The sequence below is a fragment of the Taudactylus pleione genome, unplaced genomic scaffold (assembly GCF_031769625.1).
Source record: "Taudactylus pleione unplaced genomic scaffold, aTauple2 ptg000386l, whole genome shotgun sequence".
Classification (NCBI taxonomy): Eukaryota; Metazoa; Chordata; class Amphibia; order Anura; family Myobatrachidae; genus Taudactylus; species Taudactylus pleione.
Window position 1 is genome coordinate 13,934,664 of NW_028284787.1, and position 20,726 is coordinate 13,955,389.

The window sequence follows — 20,726 nt, forward strand, 5'->3', positions numbered from 1 at the left end:
CGATGGTCTTGACCATCGCGACCATCTTTTTGGCCGCTCGCATATGCTGTGGGTGGGCACCCACAGCTATGCAAGCGGCCAGGAGGCCGCTCCATTTCCATGTAGGAGTGCACTGATTCAGAGCGAGCGCTCTGGTCAGAGCGTCCGGCTCTGAATCAGGCCCTAATTTTCTCCATTCAGTCTCTAATAACACTAGTATACTGATTACACCATAATCTATTTTGGGTGACATCCTGCCGTGGGTGATTATAGTGTATAATAGTGTACTGTAACGATTCTATCACCAAACCTGGATTAGTGATGGCAGGATCAAAGACATAAGTTATAATGAACCACTGGTTTTTATTAGGGTCTCTCGCAAGTTGGTTAGGGCCTTGCTTCTGGTACTGTAGGTTGGCCAGTGCAGCCCTCTGCACTGTCCCAAAAGTATGATTACATAGTGCCAAGAAAAAAAACAAAAAACGATGGTCTGCAAAATGCCAAGTAGAATCCAGAAGCAGCATCAGGACAAGCAGGAGAGTAGTAAAGAATGGTCTGGGTAAAAGTCACTGGGCACAGCCACTGGAGTGAGCAGATTGAAGGAATACAGGTAAGAGCCTAATACTCTGGCACACTATGTGCCAGAGAAAGTTCAAACAGGCTAAGGTAGACTTAGAATAATTAGATAATTTGTATCTTAGCAAACAATTTTGAGTTTGGGGTTCTGGAAACCATGGCTAGGTGCAAATGATAACAATTTTAGTGTATGATTAAGAGATAACAATTTTAGTGCATGATTAATGATTTAAGACATATGGTTAATCTGCATTGTAGAGATAAATCCACCTCTGCTAACTAGGCATCAACGGTAAAATAATGTGACTTATTTTGGAATCGGTATGTTATACGCCGGATGTCAGTGCGGCAGATGAAATACTGGAGCCGGATGTCCGGCAGATGAAGATCCCGACAGGGGAGGTAAGTAGGCTATCCCTAACCCACTCCCCCCCCTTAACCCTAACCCTCCCTTAGGGGTGCCTAACCCTAACCTTCCCCCTAGTGCCTAACCATAACCTCCCCCCAGGGGTGCCTAAACCTAACCCCCCCCCCCTCCCTGCACCCTAAACCTAACCCTTCCGGGGTGGGGGAGCCTAACCCTAACCTCCCCCCGGGGGTGCCTGACCCTAACCCCCCCTTCCCCTAGCCTAACCCTAACCCTCCCAGGGGGGGGTGCCTGACCCTAAGTCCTCCCGGGAGACCCTAGACCTAACCCTCCCCCCCACGGCTATCTACTCCTGTTGCCCGGCTGGCCTACAATTGGTATGCCGGGCGTCGGGAATTTGGCGTGGGGCTAATAATAGGCGTCGGTATTTAGACGGCTATCATTAGTCCCATTCCGGGATTTCACTGTCAGGAAGCCGACGGTCTGCATTTCGACTGCCAGCTTGCTGACTACATACCCTTATTTTACATAACTGTAGCTGCAAGTACATAACTTATGGCAATGGACAACTCTAAGAATAAAAAATAATCAATGTGATTAGCATAAACTGAATCTGATAAACAGACTTTTACAAATAGTCAGTTTAATACCTGAATGTTGTTCAAGTATGTAAAAGATAAATTAGAACAAGTAATTGCAGAATACTCAGAGAATGTTGATCTTTCAAATATGTTTAGCTGCGTACAGTGCAAGATTCAGCAAATAGGTGTTCCGTTATAGCCTATGCATAACATTAACCCCTACTAACATAGATATGCCTCAATCTATCTATCTATCTATCTATCTATCTATCTATCTATCTATCATACAATGAAAAGTACAAAAATCAAGATAGAAGAAATATATCCTTCTACAATATTTACAAACCATTAAAATCACCCATTTAAAATTGGCCATTTTCTGATATTTAGGTAGAGAATATTGTAACAACTGTCACTGGCAAAAATGAAAGCAGAGGGACTAAGAAGAGGAAAGAACAAAAAAACATAAACAAAAATGATAAATCACATAAAGTTCATAATTGTATTTTTACATTGTTGAAGCTGATACTGTATTAACAAAAAGATAGATTACTCTTCTTGAAAAAGGGTTAACAGTACATAATAAAAAGCCTAGTTGTTTCTCACTATTTTTGGATGCTAACATATTCTTTAAGAATCTAACGCTTAAAAGACACTTCTAAAAGTTAAAACAGAACTAGAGCAATAATACAGAATTATTAATCACAAAGCTCCACTACAAATTCAAGATTAAAACATCGCACAACCCTTTAGCCAACAGAATCACAGGACAATACCTTAGAAACAAATTCTGAGAAAGTGGACTAGGAAGGAGGAGAAGGTATTTGGTCTGTACGTAATAAATATCTTAATCAAAGTTTAATTATTATTACTATGGAGTAGACATTTCCAAAATAAAAAAAGACCCCAGTAAAAGAGTAATAGAAGTTGATTTGCTGCTGAGAGGTCTACAAGAGGGTATGTTAAACAATGATTAATATTATTACTCGAGAAATGAGTCCCCTAGTATTACAATATTTTCATTTCTTCTTAAGATACTGTATACAAAAGAATCCTTCAGGTCAGCCCACTAGATCAGGGCTAGGCATATTTATAATGGGTGCAGGATGTGCGAGGCACAGAGGCCCATGGATCCATGGGGGCCCCCGCACGCACTTCCCGAAAATGTCACTTGGAAGATGGCGCCGCAGAGGAGGAGGGATCCACATTCCAGAGCAAAGTAAGATGCAAGACTTGGGGGAGGGGCACTGCTCAGAAGAGGGCGCCCGCTGTTCTCAGGTTCCATTTGGGCGTCAATACACCCCTGGATCAGGGATATGGTAAGTTTATTTCTGAATACAGTACGTGGATGTCTCTTAAGAATAGTTTTATTATGAATAGACAATATGCCTTTTACATTTTACATAGTGTGTGATGTCTCCCAGTGAGAGGAAAAGGCATTGCAATAAAAAATTGAATTTACCCAGCAGTTATACCTAATAAACTGATATACAGTAGCTTACTACAAGAATAAATTCTATGCTGAGAAATCACGGTTCAGAATAATATAGTCATAGATATAAATTTGCAATCAATATATCTAATTTATGAACAGTAAGGTTTCCGGTCGACTGGTTGTCAGTAAAATGGTCGATATTTAGAAGTTTGACCACCCCTACGTAGACATGTATTTAAGTCGACATTGTAAAATGGTTGGCACATTCAAAATGTTGACAATTAACATGTTGTCACTAAAATGTTAACATGGTTTTTTAATGATTTTTAGGGTTAAGTTTCAGTTTAGGGTTAGGGTTAGGTTTAGGGTTAGACTAAAATAACAAAAAAAATATGTAGACATTTTTGTGTTGACTTGTAAAATATCAACCTTTTGAATGGGTCAACCATTTATCCATGTGAACCTAAATACATGTCTACATATTAGTGGTGGACCTAATGACCTTGCTGACATTTTAACTGGTAACATTCAGAATGTTTACCTTTTTACAGTGGACAAGTCATACCACACCCAATAGTAAAGTCTGATCAGTCAACATTGGTATTGTCCTTTTTGTAGAAACAGAAGTGTATTGTAGATCAGGGCATCATAGCAGGCATGAGCATTCCCTGGATGGGCATATGACCCATAGGTACACCTATGACCAGCATTTTTAACACGAAAATCTGATACAGTATGCAGGGAAATACCTCCCAAACCAGAGGAGGGTTCCCAAATGTCCTAGTATTGCTATTAATACTATTAAAATATGCTTTATGTGCAGTTGCAGATACCACGAGGGAGTGATTGGGGAAGAGGTAAAGATTCTGGCAAATGGGACATTTCTAAAAACAAATAATTGAAAATTAGTTCTATCCCTGGAACTAGGCAGCTTTGCGGGTTGTAATTTCATGATTTCATGATGTTGCAGTTCCTATTTAACTGAGACACGCATAGCTACTCATACAAAGTGCTTTGATATTATTTATCAAAACCAAAAGTGGCTTTTTAAATATCACACAGTAAACAAATGACTATGTTATTACCATTGAGCTGCATTCAGTGGCATTGCAGCTCAGCTCTATTGCAGATCTGACTCTCCCGTACATTAAACTTGGAACCTGGTTAAATTGCTTTTTGGCCGGCAGCAGTTATTGTGTAAGTTTGGGGCAGATAAACACTGATTCCTGAGCTGGGATGGCCAGCAGTGGAGGAAGACGTTAGATGGCGGGTTGCACTGCAGAAATTCCTGCAGCATGGCTGGGATAACAGAAGAGACTGACAGAAGAGGGAGGGATTAAAGGGACCATCCACATTGTTTTCAAAATTATTTTTATGATAAAAAGAACACCCCTCTACCAGGATAAAGTGGTGATTCACCACTGCACCCCCACCTGACCACTTAGAACACTTTAATGGATGTTCTGATTGCAGGAAGGTTGGGAGTAATGCAAAACTCAAATCTGGGCTGTCCTACTGAATTTGGGACCGTTTGGAGGTATTATACACAAAAATAGGCTAGATTTATGGAAGCAGAAAAATGAACAAGGCAAACAGAACATTGTCCTCCTAAAAGTCCTTTATGTCTATTTCTGGCTTTGTCCAACATTACTCCTAGTTTTAAACAGTTGCATGATGACACACAGTGGGGAAAAAAAGACAAAACTAGAATGTGATTCTTTGTTCCTGAGAGTTATGTTTACAGTTGATATGACTATAGTTGATAGAAATTGTTATTTAGATTTTGGGGTACATTTATAGTTATTGCAATTCAACAAAATCAACTTTTGGTAACAATAGACAATAGCAATAAAATATAATGGTCATGCCCCCATACCACGGTTGCACTGCAAGATTATACACTTATGCTGTAAATGTATCGACAAAACAAATGCAATGCAATCTCATGAAAATTCTTCAGTCAGAGCAGATGACACTGTCTTGCAAAACTGTCACAGATTACAAACATTTAGTATGACATCTTCTGTCAAATTCATTGGTATGCATGATTCCCTCAATGGGGTCAATCCAATTAGGTGCAAATTGAAAGTTCTGAGTTTGTTTAATCAAACTCGCAGACTTTGCACGAATGCACATGAATGTGCATGAAAAAGTAGGGAGACCATCCTGGACCCCCCTAAAATGATAATTTTGTTAGCAGGACCATATAGAAGGCTGTTAGTGGGCATAAGGAAAGAACTGAAGGTATTTAAATGGTGTAAAATGGCAGATTTGTGCTTTTTTTAAAAAAAATACAAAAAATTATGAAAAACTAATATTTCTCGTTTAATTTGAAACTAAACAAAAGATGCAAAAAAAAAAGTAGGATAAAAGGTGATTTGGGGGTAATTTGAGGGCACTTTTAAAAAATGTAAAAATGAAAAAATTCTAAAAAGCAATTATTTTTCAATTAAACAAATACTGTAATGAAATTTGGGATGCCTTAACGAACGAAAAAGTAGATTTTTGGGTTATTTGAGACCATTTATTTTAAATCACCAAAAATGTAATTATTGGGTTTATCAAGATAACTGTAAACTTCCAATTGCCTAATTAGTCATTTGGGGAGGTGTCCAGTGAGTTCTGCATGGTGTCCCGACAGTTTAACCTTAAAATAAAGATTTTCCCTACCATCTCTCACCCTCAGGGAAGTGCGAATAGAAAAATGTGAGTTTACCCTGACTGGTTCAATGTGGATTGCAAAATGAATTCTCAATGCGAATTCACATAGAAAATGGCAATTCGCAACTCGCACCTAATTGTTTTGACCCCAATGATTGCCTTCTCATTCCTGAGGATGCAGTACCAAATCATGGATGCACTCACCATAACACTGGAATGCAGTAGTTTTTGTTTCCCCAGATATAAAGTTTCCCACTTACTTACTTTAGATGTGCAGCGGACTATTACTGTAGTTCTCCAACTAGTACTTTTGCATAAACTCGTGTTCATGTGAACATATATACACAGTGCCTTGCAAAAGTATTCACCCCCCTTTGAATTTTTCATGTTTTGTTGCCTCACAACCTGGAATTAAAATGGATTGTTTGAAGGTGTGCATCATTTTATTAACAGAACATGCCTACAGCTGTGAAGTTGTGTTTTTTTTATATTGTGAATCAAACAATAACAGAAAACTTCAGCGTGCATGACTATTCACCCCCCTAAAGTCTGTAATTTGTCGAGCCACCTTTTGCAGCAATTAAAGCTGCAAGTCACTTTGGATAAGTCTCTATGAGCTTGCAACATCTTGCCCCTGGGATTTTTGCCCATTTCTCAAGGCAAAACTGCTCCAGCTCCTTCATGTTGGATGGTTTCCGCTTGTGAACAGCATCTTCAAGTATGACAACAAATTCTAAATTGGATTGAGATCTGGGCTTTGACTAGGCCATTCCAACACATTTAAATGTTTCCCCTTAAACCACTCGAGTGTTGCTTCAGCAGTAAGCTTTGGGTCATTGTCCTGCTGGAAGGTGAACCTCCGTCCCAGTCTCAAATCACAGGCAGACTGAAACAGGTTTTGCTCAAGAATAACCCTGTATTTAGCACCATCCATCTTTCCCTTGACTCGAATCAGTTTCCCAGTCCCTGCTGCTGAAAAACATCCCCACAGCATGATGCTGCCACCACCATGTTTCACTGTGGGGATGGTGTTCTTGGGGTGATGGGATGTGTTGGGTTTGCGCCAGACATAGCGTTTTCCTTGGTGGCCGAAAAGTTCAATTTTAATCTCAACTGACCAGAGCACCTTCCTCCATACATTTGGGGAGTCGCCCACATGCCTTTTGGTAAACTCAAATCATGTCTTCTTATTTTTATCACTAAGTAATGGCTTTTTTCTGGTCACTCTTCGATAAAGCCCAGCTCTATGGAGTGTACGGCTTATTGTGGTCACATGCACAGATACACCAGTCTCTGCTGTGGAACTCTGCAGCTCCTTCAGGGTTACCTTTGATCTCTTTCCTGTCTCTCTGATTAATGCCCTCCTTGCCCGGTCTGTGAGTTTTGGTGGGCGGCCCTCTCTTGGCAGGTTAGTTGTGGTACCATGTTCTTTCCATTTGATGATGATGGGTTTGATGGTGCGTCGGGGGATCATCAAAGATTTGGATATTTTTTTATAACCCAACCCAGAATTGTACTTCTCAACAACTTTGTCCCTGACTTGTTTGGAGAGCTCCTTGGTCTTCATGGTGTGATGCCTCTTGCTTAGTGGTGTTGTAGCCTCTGGGGCCTTTCAGAAAAGTTGTGTTTATACTGACAGATCATGTGACACTTAGATTTCACACAACTGGGACTTCACCAAATTAGACTATTTTGTGCAGATATATCACACAAAATTCAGATAAAAAAAAAATTACAGGTTGTAATGTAACAATAAATCTAAAAAGCCAAGGGGGGTGAATACTTTTGCAAGAAACCGTATATATATATATATATATATATAGTATATATATATATATGTGTATGTATACATATATATATCTACTAGGGGTGAGCGGGTTCGGATTTCTGAAATCCGAACCCCCCCGAGCCCCCCTAATCCGAGGCCGATCCGAGCCAGGCTTGACTTTTCCCGCCTGACTCGGACCTGAAATCGAGGCAAAACGTCATCATCCCGCCTTCCGGGTCTTGCAGGTTTTGGATTCTATATAGGGTACCCGCGTCGGCGCCATTTTCTCACTCGGCTGTGGACAGTGAAGAGGGAGGGTGGGAGTTAGGGCTGGCTGGGCTGTGTAGTGTAGTGTAGTGCAGTGTTGTGCTGCGCTGTGCTGCTGTTGTCCATAGGGGCTGTGTCCACTCCTCCAAAGTCCATAGGGGCTGGCTGTGTTGTGCTGTGCTGCTGTTATCCATAGGGGCTGTGTCCACTCCTCCAAAGTCCATAGGGCCTGGCTGTACTGTGTTGTGCAGTCAGTTGTCCATAGGGGCTGTGTCCACTCCAAAGTCCTGTGCAGTGTCCCAGTCCTAAAGGGGTGCTGTAGTGTTGTCCAGGGGGTGCTCTGTCCATCAGGGGTGCTCCCCCGAAGTGCAAAAAAAAATATTTTTTTTCTGTGTTTGTGAATTGTGTGCGCAGTAGCCGCACGTGCATCAACAAAGTAGCGCCAAGCGTGCGCCTGTGTCATAAGTAAAGGGCCGGCTGGCTTGACCATTAAAGGGTGCTGTAACCCCCAAAGTGCACTCCAAACCAAATAAAAAAATATTTTCTGTGTTTGTGAATTGTGTGCACTGTGGCTGCACGTGCATCAACAAAGTAGCGCCAAGCGTGCGCCTGTGTCATAGGTAAAGGGCCAGCTGGCTCGACCGTTAAAGGGTGCTGTAACCCCCAAAGTGCACTCCAAACCAAATAAAAAAATATTTGATGTGTTTGTGAATTGTGTGCACTGTGGCTGCACGTGCATCAACAAAGGAGCAGCGCCAAGCGTGCGCCTGTGTCCCATAAGTAAAGGGCCGGCTGGCTAGTCCGGTAAAGGGTGGTGTAACCCTCAAAGTGCGCACCACAAAAAATAAAAAATTCTCCTTTTTTTTCTGTCTTTGTGAATTGTGTGGGCTGTAGCTGCACCTGCATCCTCAAAGCAGCAGTGACAAGCGTGCGTCTGTCTGTTAAAGGGTGGTGTAACCCTCAAAGTGCGCTCCACAAAGAATAACAAATTTTTCTTTTTTTTCTGTCTTTGTGAATTGTGTGGGCTGTAGCTGCACCTGCATCCTCAAAGCAGCAGTGACAAGCGTGAGTCTGTCTGTTAAAGGATTACATCGGTGACAGCATCCAAGTAGGCATGTCAGACAGTCCGTACCTGTACTGGCAGGAAAAAGAGGCAATTTGGAGGCCCCTGTACAAATTGGCTCTATTTTACCTGAGTCCCCCCCCCCTCCAGTGTGTACTCTGAAAGAGCGTTTAGTGCAGCCGGGAACCTTGTCAGCGAAAGGCGTAGGAGGTTGCTTCCACAAAATGTGGAGAAGATGATGTTCATAAAAATGAATTATCAACTCTTCCAGGGAGACCAGCCTCCAGAACGTACAGAGGCACCTGTGGTGGTGGATTCCAGCGGGGACGAATGAATACTCTGTGAGGATGAGGATGTACACAACACTGAAGAGGGTGAGGAATCGGTGGATGAGGAGGATGAGGACGACATCTTGCCTCCGTAGAGCCAGTTTGTGCAGGGACAGATTAATTGCCAGCTTGTTTTGTGGGGGCCCAAACGAACCAATCATTTCAGCCACAGTCGTGTGGCAGACCCTGGCGCTCAAATGATTGGTTTGTTAAAGTGTGCATGTGCAGTTTATACAACATAAGGGTGGGTGGGAGGGCCCAAGGACAATTACATCTTGCACCTCTTTTTTTGCTTTGCATTATGTACTGTTTGGGGCCTAGTTTTTCAAACTGCCATCCTGTCTGCCACTGCAGTGTTCACTCCTAAATGGGCCACGTGTTTGTGCCGCCCACTCGTGTCGCTTAGCATAGTCATCCAGCTACCTCGGTGCAACCTTTTGGACATAAAAACACTATTGTGAGGTGTGAGGTGTTCAGAATAGACTGGAAATGAGTGGAAATTAAGGTTATTGAGGTTAATAATAGCATAGGAGCAGAAAAACCCACAAATTCTGTGATTTTAGCTGTTTTTATGCTTTTTTAAAAAAAAAATACAGATCCAAAACACAAAACCCAGAACCCAAAACACGGAAGGGTGGTTTTGGCAAAACCAATCTAGATCCAAAACACGATGAAAGATCTAGATCCAAAACCAAAACACAAAAAGTGGCCGGTGCACACCCCTAATATCTACACACTGTATAGAATAGGCACAAAAGGTCTGCAAGCCTACCTTTTTGTAAAGACTTCTGAGATCTCTGTACTGCCACATGCTATTAAGGACTTGAGATGCTGCCTTCACTACTTTCGGCGAATGCCTGTTTTAAAGTATGGAAAAAAAAAGCAATGTTAGAGGACAAATTTTAATGAGATAAATTGATGCAAATATATATTATGTAATGGGATTCCTATTTTAAATCTTCAGATTATCATATGAAACTTTTTACTACTATTAATATAATATTACTACTTTTTTTACACTGTGGGTCAGATTGCAGTAATACATATTTTGAGATGCTAACAATCAATGCCCCATACTAGATGATGTGTGTATGCAGTAACAAAGTCAGCGGCGGGCCCGGCAAGTGTATACGCACTTGTTGATGCCGACCAACGACAAAAGGCGGCGGGGAGGGGGGAGTGGGGCCATGCTGCATTCACCAGCATGGCATCACTCACGATAACCCCAGATTGGGCTGCATGTGCAGCCGACTGGGGATAACGTAAATGACCCACAGGAGCGCGCATACATACACTCTGGAGGTTTTGAAATATCATTGTCATTCAAATAGTTCATCAAAATCGTCTAGTGTGTATGCGGCTTAACACTAAAATTACTTTTTATACAATCAAGACTTGCTCTATAAATAAACAAAAACTAAGCATGACATATAAATATTGATTGGTTGACCTGCAGTGGCTTATCTATCATGGGTGCAGGTGTCAGGGCCGCAGTGAGGGTGGTGCGACGGATGCTTCTGCACAGGGCGGAATCCTCCAAGGTCGCCGGCTGTAATCTGCCCGGTCCGGAGGTCTGCAGGAAGAGACCTCCTGGAGTGCTACGTGGCCCTCACAGAGCAACGCCAAAGAAACCCCCGACCTCTACCCTTCCGCTGGAAGAAAAGGTATGTGCTTACGGGGAGGAGGGGGTGGGGGGGGTTAGCGAGAGGGGCGGCAGTGCAGCACAGAGCGCACTGCCATCCTGTTACGGCGCTGGCAGGTGCACACAGGCCCCTGGGTCCAGGGAAGCCCACACCGTACACCCTGTACCAATGTCTTATACTTACCTCCCTGGAGTCTTGCATCGGCAGTGGCAGCAGCGTGGCACAAATCAATGGGAAAATGGCGTTGCAGCCATTTTCTTGGATATTTGTGCATAAGTAGAATAAAAATAACCGGGAACATGGTGCCTGAGCCATGTCCCCAGAGACCTGTGGATGCGCAGTAGACTCACATGGGCAACCTCCTCTTGTAAGCTGCCTCTGTTGGTCTGTCATACCCTATACTGAAAGAACAATTATATAAACATTAGTTTAAAAATTGCCATACACTACCCTGTAGATTCGAAGTACTGCAATACACTAGACAATATAACACCAAGTTTGGAGGTCCTGACACACATTAACCACCACATTGATAACTTGCTTTACACTAGTCAGAAGAATGGAGGTTGCAGCAGATCCTTGACTCCATATTGGACATCTTGCCATATACCAGATACAGCAATCAAAGGAATGCTCACAACACTGAAAGCCTTGTCATATAATCATCATCAGATTGGAGGTTTGTTAACCCCATTTAAATACTGTTGGATCATTCCAAGACATGTAACATATGTAACAGTGTCTTCACAAAATGATATTTAATCTGTTACAGCATTTACTATACTGTGCCTAATAATGTTGCATGATGTTTGTATTTGGTGAAATCAAATTATTTTTTCAACCTAAATGTAAACCGAGTATAACATATGTAACCATGAAATGGCTCTGCCATACAGGGGCATATTCAATCTGGAGCGAAAAGTCAGTTGCCGTATTTTTTAGCAGTCAAAAGTTATCGCGCTCGTCCCCGCTATTCCCCGTATTAAATTAGAATTTGTCGAAAACGGGATGCTCTGACATGGGGGATCACTATGGGTATCCACAATTAGCCCTGCTAAAGGTATGTGGGGTCTTTAAATGGTCTCAACAGGTGCTGTATAGCGTTTTTGGGAAAGTGGTGAAGAATAGCATTTAGCAACTTTTTTGGGGAAAAATAAGTTGTCCCATCAAATTTGGGGTACAAGAAAATGGTCACTAGCATTTTTAATGTGGCTAATGTGAAGTTTTAAAAATTGTGAAAAATCCACCTGCCGCAACCACCTGCAATCAAAAAAACACCTGGGGCATACTTTTGCTTGTTTAGAAATTTGTCCCCCAACTTTTATTTTTCCCCCAAAATGAAAGTACCTTTTTTTGGGTGTCCTGTGGTCCTTTTTTAAAATTTTTTGACACAGAATATCTTTGGAGGACTGTCCAAGAGGTGCAGGCTGGTTTTTGGAAGTATGCACCCCAAAACCCCAATTTTGCACTTGTTCTCGCCACCTATTCATTGATGATACTTTATCGCTGGGTTCGAACCTCTGACTTTCTGCACCGGCAAAAAGTCGGGGATATCGAATACGGGGAAAAGTGAAAAATGCGAAAATGACATCAATGGCAATAAAGTATAGCCAATAACGGCTTTTTGCTCCAAATTGAATATGGCCCACAGTGTATTAGCCAACAGATTCAAAGCTCACTATAGTCATTAGTCATGGGATTGGTGCTTTGCTATACACTAGTCATCATTTTAAAAGTCCTATAACACAGCAGAGATCAGATTGTAAATCCTGCCATACAGCAGCTACTGTACATGTTACAAAGCCTTGCCATGCATTAGCCACCAAATTGGCAGTTCTACAATATCATCAGAATCAAAGTTTTACCATACACTACGATTTAAGGTCCTGCCATAAATTAGCCTACAGATTGAAAATATTGGCTTACTATAAAATAGAAAGTTCCTCCATACATCAGCAACTCACTTAAAAACCTCACCATACACTACTTACTGTATATAAAGACTACTGTACACAACAACAAGTATGAAGTCCTTGCGTACACTAGCCACCTTATTGAAAGTCCTATCATTCACTAGGCATTAGTTTGAAAGTCTTACCATGTGCTAGCCACCAGATTGGAGAGATGTATTACAGTTACAACAAGACTGAAAGCCCTGACATATACAGGACTCCTGACTGAGAGCCTCACAATACACAAAACAATAGAGGTTTGATCATTATATGCCATAAATAGTCACCACATAGAAAGAACTGTCAAACACTAGCAATTAGACAGAAAGCTACACAATAGCTACATATTCTAAATCCATTTCAAGGTCCTGTATTGCACTAGTTAGAAGACTAAAATCTATGACACACACTAGCCTCTACAATAAAAACTATGCCATACACAAGCAACCACATTGAAAACCCTGCCATACACTTGCCTTACAATGACCAACATATTAGAGGTCTTCCATATACTAGTCATACCGGTGAAAGACTGCTATACATTATCCACCATACTGAAGCTTCCAATACACTTACCACTGGATTGGAGAGCATATTAACACAGTCGGCACCATACTGAAAATACTGCCTTACCCCAGCCACCAGGTTACAATTCCTGCTATAAACTAGTCCAAAAATAGTTTACATATCCCTGCTACAAAATATGAAGCTATAACATGTACTAGCCACCTTATTGTAAGTCTTACCATGCTCCAGACTTAAGTATCTGAGTGCCACTGTGGAAACTGGTGGATTCCATGAGCCCTGTGAACCCTTTGTAGATGTCATTTTTTTTTTTTCTGTAGACCATAGTTGGCTTTGGACAGCCTCTGTAGACTTTACTTGGATTCAGTAACACTGTAATGATCCACCACAATGTCAGCTATAGAAGATGGGAGCTTTACCTTGTTACTAATAACAATGACAGCATCATCCACTTACACATCACAATCATACTGCCTAATGCAACACCCTTATATAAAACTTACTATCCACTCAGTTTAGTCAGCTACTGTATAGTGTGGTTCTGATACAGATGTGTCTACATACATTTTACCTCCGTTTAAACAGCAGAGGCTGCCTGTGCATCCTATTCGCATCGCGTTGCGTATAATACACATTTGAAGGTCTAAAGTTGCACAAATAGATGCTTGGCGCTACAGATTTACGCCATGGCATGGCGCAACTAGAAGGGCTGTTTAACACACAAGGAAGTAAGATGTATGTGGACACATCTGTAGCTTCCACACACAAGTGTTCTCTCCTGAAATTAGCCAATGGCATAATATAGATTATGTGGTTAAAAAGTGGCTTTGCTAAGTTTCTATAAACCACAGTTAATTTTGCATAGTCTTGTAGATCACAGGTTTCTTTGGTCAGCCTCTGTTGGCCCTAGTCAGCGTTAGTCTCCCTCAGTGAGCCCCAATTGGCTGTAGTCAGCTTCTCTAAGCTCCAGTTTATTGTGTAGATACTACATAGTGTCTCATTAACTTTTTTAATCTCCGTACAGTCTTACGCAATGTGCAACTGACCCAGGCCCCCGCCGGGCCCCTTCAAATAGCCCGGGTAAAGAGTATCCCCCACCACCACCCTCGGGCTCCCATGACCATATGCCAAAGACCAGTGAGGTATATTCTCAATTATTCAATGCAGTTTGGTGTCTGTTGGCTTGAGAAAAAGCTGTGGCAGGTATCTTAGCACTGCATATACAGATTCACACTCATTTGCACATACAGTAGATGTACAATTGTCACACATCAAATTGATCAGTATAATCTAGCAATGTAATTTTGTCGCTTCCAGTTGTTTTATTTATGTGAATAATATGCACATTATGAGCGAGAAAGACAAGGCATGGCCGAGTTACCCGGAATCTGGGGGTTTGGCGCAACTGTATGATGACACATCTTTACTGGACTATCTTCTCACTCATTAACTGCTCAGGCTTTCAGCTTTGAATTGTTTCTGCTCTCCCAGCTCTCAAAAACTTGAATCAGGTAATGATGTAGTTTGCAGAGGAGGACCCCAACTAAAATGCTCCATGGGATGGGGCACTAACTTAAGAGATCTATACGTTAGTCCACAGCCAAAATGTTACGGCAATTAAATCAGTAAATTTTGACTAATTTTAATATGATAAATAAGAATATGACAGTTAAAATGTATGATTAGCCTTAGTATATATGTAACCTGACCGCCGTCAGGTTGCCATGTTCGGGGATGAGTGATCTGCATACACTGAACGTCTGAACGCTGGAGACGAAGGCGTCGTAATCATGCCGTCGTCCCCCGCATCGTTAAATGGATGGGCAGCATTAGACTGTCTTTAAAAACTACCAAATATTTCTAGAATATAATTGTTTGTTTTACAATTTAACATAATTGTAATAATAATATTATTATTAAAAGTATGCATAGATTCTCTTTATTTGCACCTTTGTAGGTTCATGTGCTTTAACCTTTACTATATAAGGTAGAGTGGGTATTTTTAGTACTTTAGCAAATATATTTTCTATTAGATTTTCTATTTCTAGTTATCTTTGAACTCAACATGAGAAACAATAAGGAATAAACAAATGCATTAAGGAAACAAAAAACAATTATTATTTTTTATTAACCAGTGATATCAACCTGCAATAATTTACAGTATGTGTCCCTTATGTATAATGCATAGAGCTGCCACCAAATTGTTTATGTATTACAAATGTAAGAATTTGATAAAGGTGTCACATTATAGTTTTGCATACTTGTCTCCTTTGCTCTTTGAAATGCCAACTAATTTTTCAATGCCTCCTGCATCTCGTAGGGCTTTAGCATTCTCCATGTTCTTAGTTATAACTTCATGAAGTGTGCAGCAGATAGCAGTAACAGTGTCATCAGACATAGTCTTGCTAGTTAAGTTGTTGCAGTTGTTTCCCCCAGGAAGACGGTGCACCAGGTCTCGCATAGCATATTTGCCTAAGTTAGTAAACAAAAACAAAAAATATATATATATATATTAAAATACAATTCTCTTTGGTGACTGGTGCTTTAAGATTCTATTACTGTATTAGGATACAATAATACACGACTGTAGTGGATCATAAGCAGAGAAGTGCAATGTTTAAGTTTGATGATACAAGTGAAGAAACTGATAAATATTGGTGTAGAGTAATGCAAATGGGCACTGGACAAAAATAAAAAAAATATAACCACCCCAAACACTGAACTACAGTATATATGCACATTTTCTATTTCACATTTTGGAAACCTGAGCTTTTTTGGAACATGAATTTATTGCGAAAAATACATATTTCTATCATCTCCTTTTATTATCTCCAGAATCTGGAAAGGGTGGCAGAAATCTCAGTAGGCAAAAAAGTACAATTTTATTTAAATATTGCATCAATTTTGCAACAGTTTTTTTTCTTTTGCCCTGATTTATCAACAACTACTGTGATAACAATGAGTCTCCAGGAGCTCATCAGGTCATATAAGGGACAAACTGCATAATTACAAATAAATGAGAAAATAAATCGTAGGATGGAGGGCAAGCAATGGATATAGTGTTTGCAAAAGCAAGCCCAGTGTGTAGGTACTGATGAAAATGTTAGTTGGCACTAAAATATTGGTTTAATACAGTCTCCGAATTATCAAGGAGGCTGTTGTGGGTGGGCAAACAGCGAGCAGCTCTGAATCAGGCCCTTAGTATCACTACTGCCTTGCCATTTTTTACTTTACCCTTACAAGATGCCACAAAGCTCCTATTCCAGTCCTTTAAAATTTCCTGTATTGGTTATTGCATGCTTTTCCAACTACTTCTAAGTTTGCATAATTATAATAATATATACAAAAAATGTCTAAAATAAAAATGTAGCAATTCTTAAATCCTCAAACGTATAGACATTAGAATGATCATGACTGACCATGGTTAAATAATGTTCCTAGAGTATACTAACAAATATATGTGTTTATATAAATAATTATAATGCTATTCCAGGTATATTAACACAAAGATATTCTCAACTTGGGAAACAGTACTCTTTCTGAGGGGCATACTACTTGATTGGCCACACAGCATAACTAAGGGCCTGATTTAGCAGTGCACGCAAGTGCATTGTTGATCGCAGAATCCCGATTATCAGGAATCTGCACGTGCGCAGGACCCATTCTGCAAGTGTGCAGAATGGGTCCTACGTAGTCACACGCAGACCCTTCTATGCCTCTTCCTGATTGACAGGCAGAGGCATTTAAGGGGTGGTGTGGGGGCGTGGTCGGCTGCTGTTCCCAGAAATAGGAGCGTGTTAGCCCAGTTTTCCGGGAGTTGCAAACCCAGTGTCCTGGGTTCGTAAGCCGACCAGTCTGAGTAAGCTGAGGCTTATTCAGCTGGTCCACCATAGCGACCATCGATCACCGATGGTGATGGTCATCCCAGCCTGCGACTTTAGTCGCAGTGCTGGGATCGCAAATGCAGCAGGGGGTGTCATACACCTCCTGCTGCATTTGCATAATAGCAAGGACGTAATTGCAAAGCATGCAGCTTTGCAATTGCGATCCTTGCTGAATCACCCCCTAAGTTCATTAGCTCTGTTATAGAAAAAAAAAAACTTCAAGATGTAAAAGTCTTTTCAGCCAATATACTGTTGCAGCTGGGCCCCAGTTTCGATAACAGCACCTACAGTAAGGTCTAGTCAAGACACGGCTGAACAGATTTTACCTTGCATCATCCACTATCTCAGAAGTCTTTTCTTACCAATAATTATTAGGATAAGCTCATCTTTTGGCAAATATTGCTCAAAGGTATCACTATTAGCACCATTAGAAAGAGGAATATGAAAGGTGAATATGTGATGACAATATTACAAATAGTATTCAAATAGTATTACAAAAGCATCAGACTCCAAGAAAAGTTTCCTGTATCTGTCAATATATAATAGACTATTGTACAATGTACGAAGGTGGTTCAATAAGATAACAAGACCTCCTATGTGTGCAATGTTCTCTATTTCATTCTAATTTCCCACCAGGCCAGAGCAGGTAGACAGGTGCTTCTAGAGGGGCCAGGATTGGCGGAATCCCGAGATTTTAGCCTAAAATCATCGGGATTTAAATCTAGGTATTGGAGCTTTCAATCCCGGGATTTCGGGATTAGTGAGTGCATGCGCTTTTTTTGGGGGGGCGGGCAGCGGTGCGCACCTGCAGCAGATGGCTCAGACGATGCCCGGCTGCCCCTGACGACAGCTGCACCCACCTACCTGCCCGCCCGCACCACGCTTAAACCTAAGTAGAGGAGGACTGTCCTCCTTGGTGAGGCGGCTGTAGGTATCATCACAGAGGGAGCCAGCCCAGGCAGCCGCAGGGAGAGAAGCACACAAGCAGAGGCCAGCACTCGGGGGAATGGGGAAGGGGACTAGAGAGATATAAGGACTGAGGGGGGAAGAGAGATAAGGACTGAGGGACAGGGGGGGGGATAAGGACTGAGGGACAGTCCTTATGGCTGCTGTCTGCCAGTACCCAACTCAATCCTAGGATCCCGGGAATCCCGGGATTGAGGCTTTCAATCCTGAATCCAAGAATTGGAAAAATGGCCTGGGATTGGCCTCCCTAATTGCTTCTCCTCACGGCCATCAGTCTGAGCTTCATATCAGTCATATCGTCCCACCATCAGATGGCGGGGCTGGCAAAAACATGGTCAAACATTGAGGTGCGTAGTGTGATCAGATTTCTGTTTCTAAAGGGGACATCAGCAGCTGACATTCAACTACAACTTGTCCAGGTGTACGGTGTTAACGTCGTGTCACGGAAATAGGTGTGGGTTTGGTGCACTGCCTTTGATAACGGCAGAGGAGACATTCAAGATGAGCAGTGATCTTGCCAACCAAGCATGTCCACCACATATGACAATTTGTGCTGCATTGAAGGTCTGATTTAGGACAGACGCATTCAAGTTAGTGATATTGCTGACGAACTGAACCTCTCAGTGGGTACTGTGCACAACATCGTTCATGAGCAACTGGGGTACAGAAAAAAATGTTCACGCTGGATTACAAAGCAACTCACAGAAGTTCAAAAAACTAATAGGATGGTATTGTCTCTCGTGCACTTGACGCGGTACCATGAGGAGGGAGTGCAGCTCCTGCAGCATATTGTTACAGGTGATGAAACATAGGTGCATCATGTGACACCGGAGACGAAGCAAGCATCCATGACATGGAAACACGCATCATCCCCACATTCAAAAGATATTCAAAATAACTCCATCAGCAAAGAAGGTCATGGCAACTGTGTTTTGGGACCACAAGGGCATGTTTCGGGAAGCAATCGGGAAGCCGACTGCCCAAATACCGGCAGCCGGCTTCCCGACTGTCATTTCCCGGCAAGGGTGAAATGCCGGGCGTCTAGATGTAGACGCCCGCATTTCCCCGACGCTGGGAGACCGGCACCCGGCATCCCGATCGTAGTGATGCCAGACGCCGCGAGCGGACAGCCGCGGGGGGGAGGGTTAGGTTTAGGGCTACCGGGGGGGACTTAGGGCTAGGCACACCCCCGGGAGGGTTAGGGTTAGGCTAGGGGAAGGGAGGGTTAGGACCCCCGGGGGGGACTTAGGGTTAGGCACCCCTCCCCGGGGGACTTAGGTTTAGGCAGCAGGGAAGGGGGTGTTTAGGATTAGGCACTTAGAGGGGGGATTAGGGTTAGGCACTTGGGGGGGAAGTTAGGGTTAGGCACCCCTAAGGAGGGTTAGGGTTAAGGGGTTAGGTTACTATATACTCACCTATCCACGATCGGGTTTCCAGCGCTGTCGGGGTTCCGCTGCTTCTAACTCTGCTGTTGTCGGGCTGCCGCTGACGAGAATCGAACCGCCGGCCGGCGGTATTTCATACCCATTCCCATGTTTCTTGTTGATTTCCTCTCCAAGGGGCCTATTTATTAACAATATTTTTACTAAAATAAAGTAAAAAGGGTGTTTTCACACCCATTTCACCTTATTTTAGTATCACATAAATTTACTAAAGAGCAATTGGAGTACAATTCGTAAAATTCTACTCCAAACCCTAATTATCACATATATTTAGAAAGCAGATCGCATTTCCCATAATTGTAATGGGTAATGTGATCTGACCAGATAAACTAAAAAGAAAATATACTGGGTGAAGCCCTGTGATAACGCCACCTGGAGATGGCGTTATCCGGGGATTCTCCCAGTTCCCCGACTCCTGCTCTGCTCTAACAGGCAGAGCAGAGCCAGGAGCCGGTCCCTGTGATCAGCTGTGTGGTTTAATTAGACCAAAAGCTGATCACTGCAAAAAAAAAGTAAAAATTATCTGCATACAATGACCAGAGATCTGTGCTCCGGTGATGTCCTCTATGGCTCCGGGCAGCTGGTCTTCGGGCTCCTGCCCTGTGACCCTAGTCAGCTGATTCACAGAACAGCTGACCGGGGTCACAGTGCAGAAGCCAGGAGACCAGCTAGACCGGAGTCCCAGAGTACATCACCGGAGCACCGATCACCGGAGGTAAGTGTAAGCTGGGGGGTCACAGGGGGGGAGCGCACGGGGGTTACCGCGGGCAGTCGTGAGGGGGTTGGGGTAGATGGTGACGGCGCATGCGCAGACATTCTCCCTGTATTTTTTCAAAAAAATATAGGGAGAAGTGTGCGGAGGAGATTCGCAGGGACAGAGCTTTATCGCGAGCAAATCCCTGTGATATTTCCTACATTCGCAATTCGAATTTAGGGCCTGATTCAGAGCCGGACGCTCTGACAAGAGCGCTCGCTCTGAATCAGGGCCCTCCTACCTAAAATTGGAGCGGCCTCCTGGCCGCTCGCATAACTGTGGGTGACCACCCACAGCTTATGCGAGCGGCCAAAAAGATGGTCGCGATGGTCAAGACCATCGCGACCATCGGGCTTGCGACGAGACCCTGAGGTAGGGTCTCGCTGCCGCAAGCCCAGGAGTGCTTTTGGCTCTGTCAGAGCCAAAAGCACTCCCACTGACATTACTAGTGATGTCAGTGGGGCCAGACCCAGACGGTAGGCGTTCCCATGGGAACGCCTCCGTCTGGGCAGCAACGCCCCCGGCACGCCCACC

The 20,726-nt window shown here is 42.8% G+C and overlaps 1 protein-coding gene across 7 annotated transcripts in view; it reads right to left on the reverse strand.

Annotated features, from left to right (window-relative positions):
• The window catches only part of CTNND2 (catenin delta 2), a 708,944-nt gene that overhangs the window by 115,831 nt on the left and 572,387 nt on the right, over positions 1 to 20,726 (reverse strand). For all 7 annotated transcript variants that reach the window (XM_088445725.1, XM_088445723.1, XM_088445721.1 and 4 more), the window contains 2 exons: positions 15,408 to 15,618; positions 9,799 to 9,883 (listed from right to left, as the gene is read on the reverse strand). In XM_088445725.1, coding sequence (XP_088301851.1) covers positions 9,799 to 9,883; positions 15,408 to 15,618 — 296 coding nt within the window. The remainder of the gene's footprint in view (positions 1 to 9,798; positions 9,884 to 15,407; positions 15,619 to 20,726) is intronic.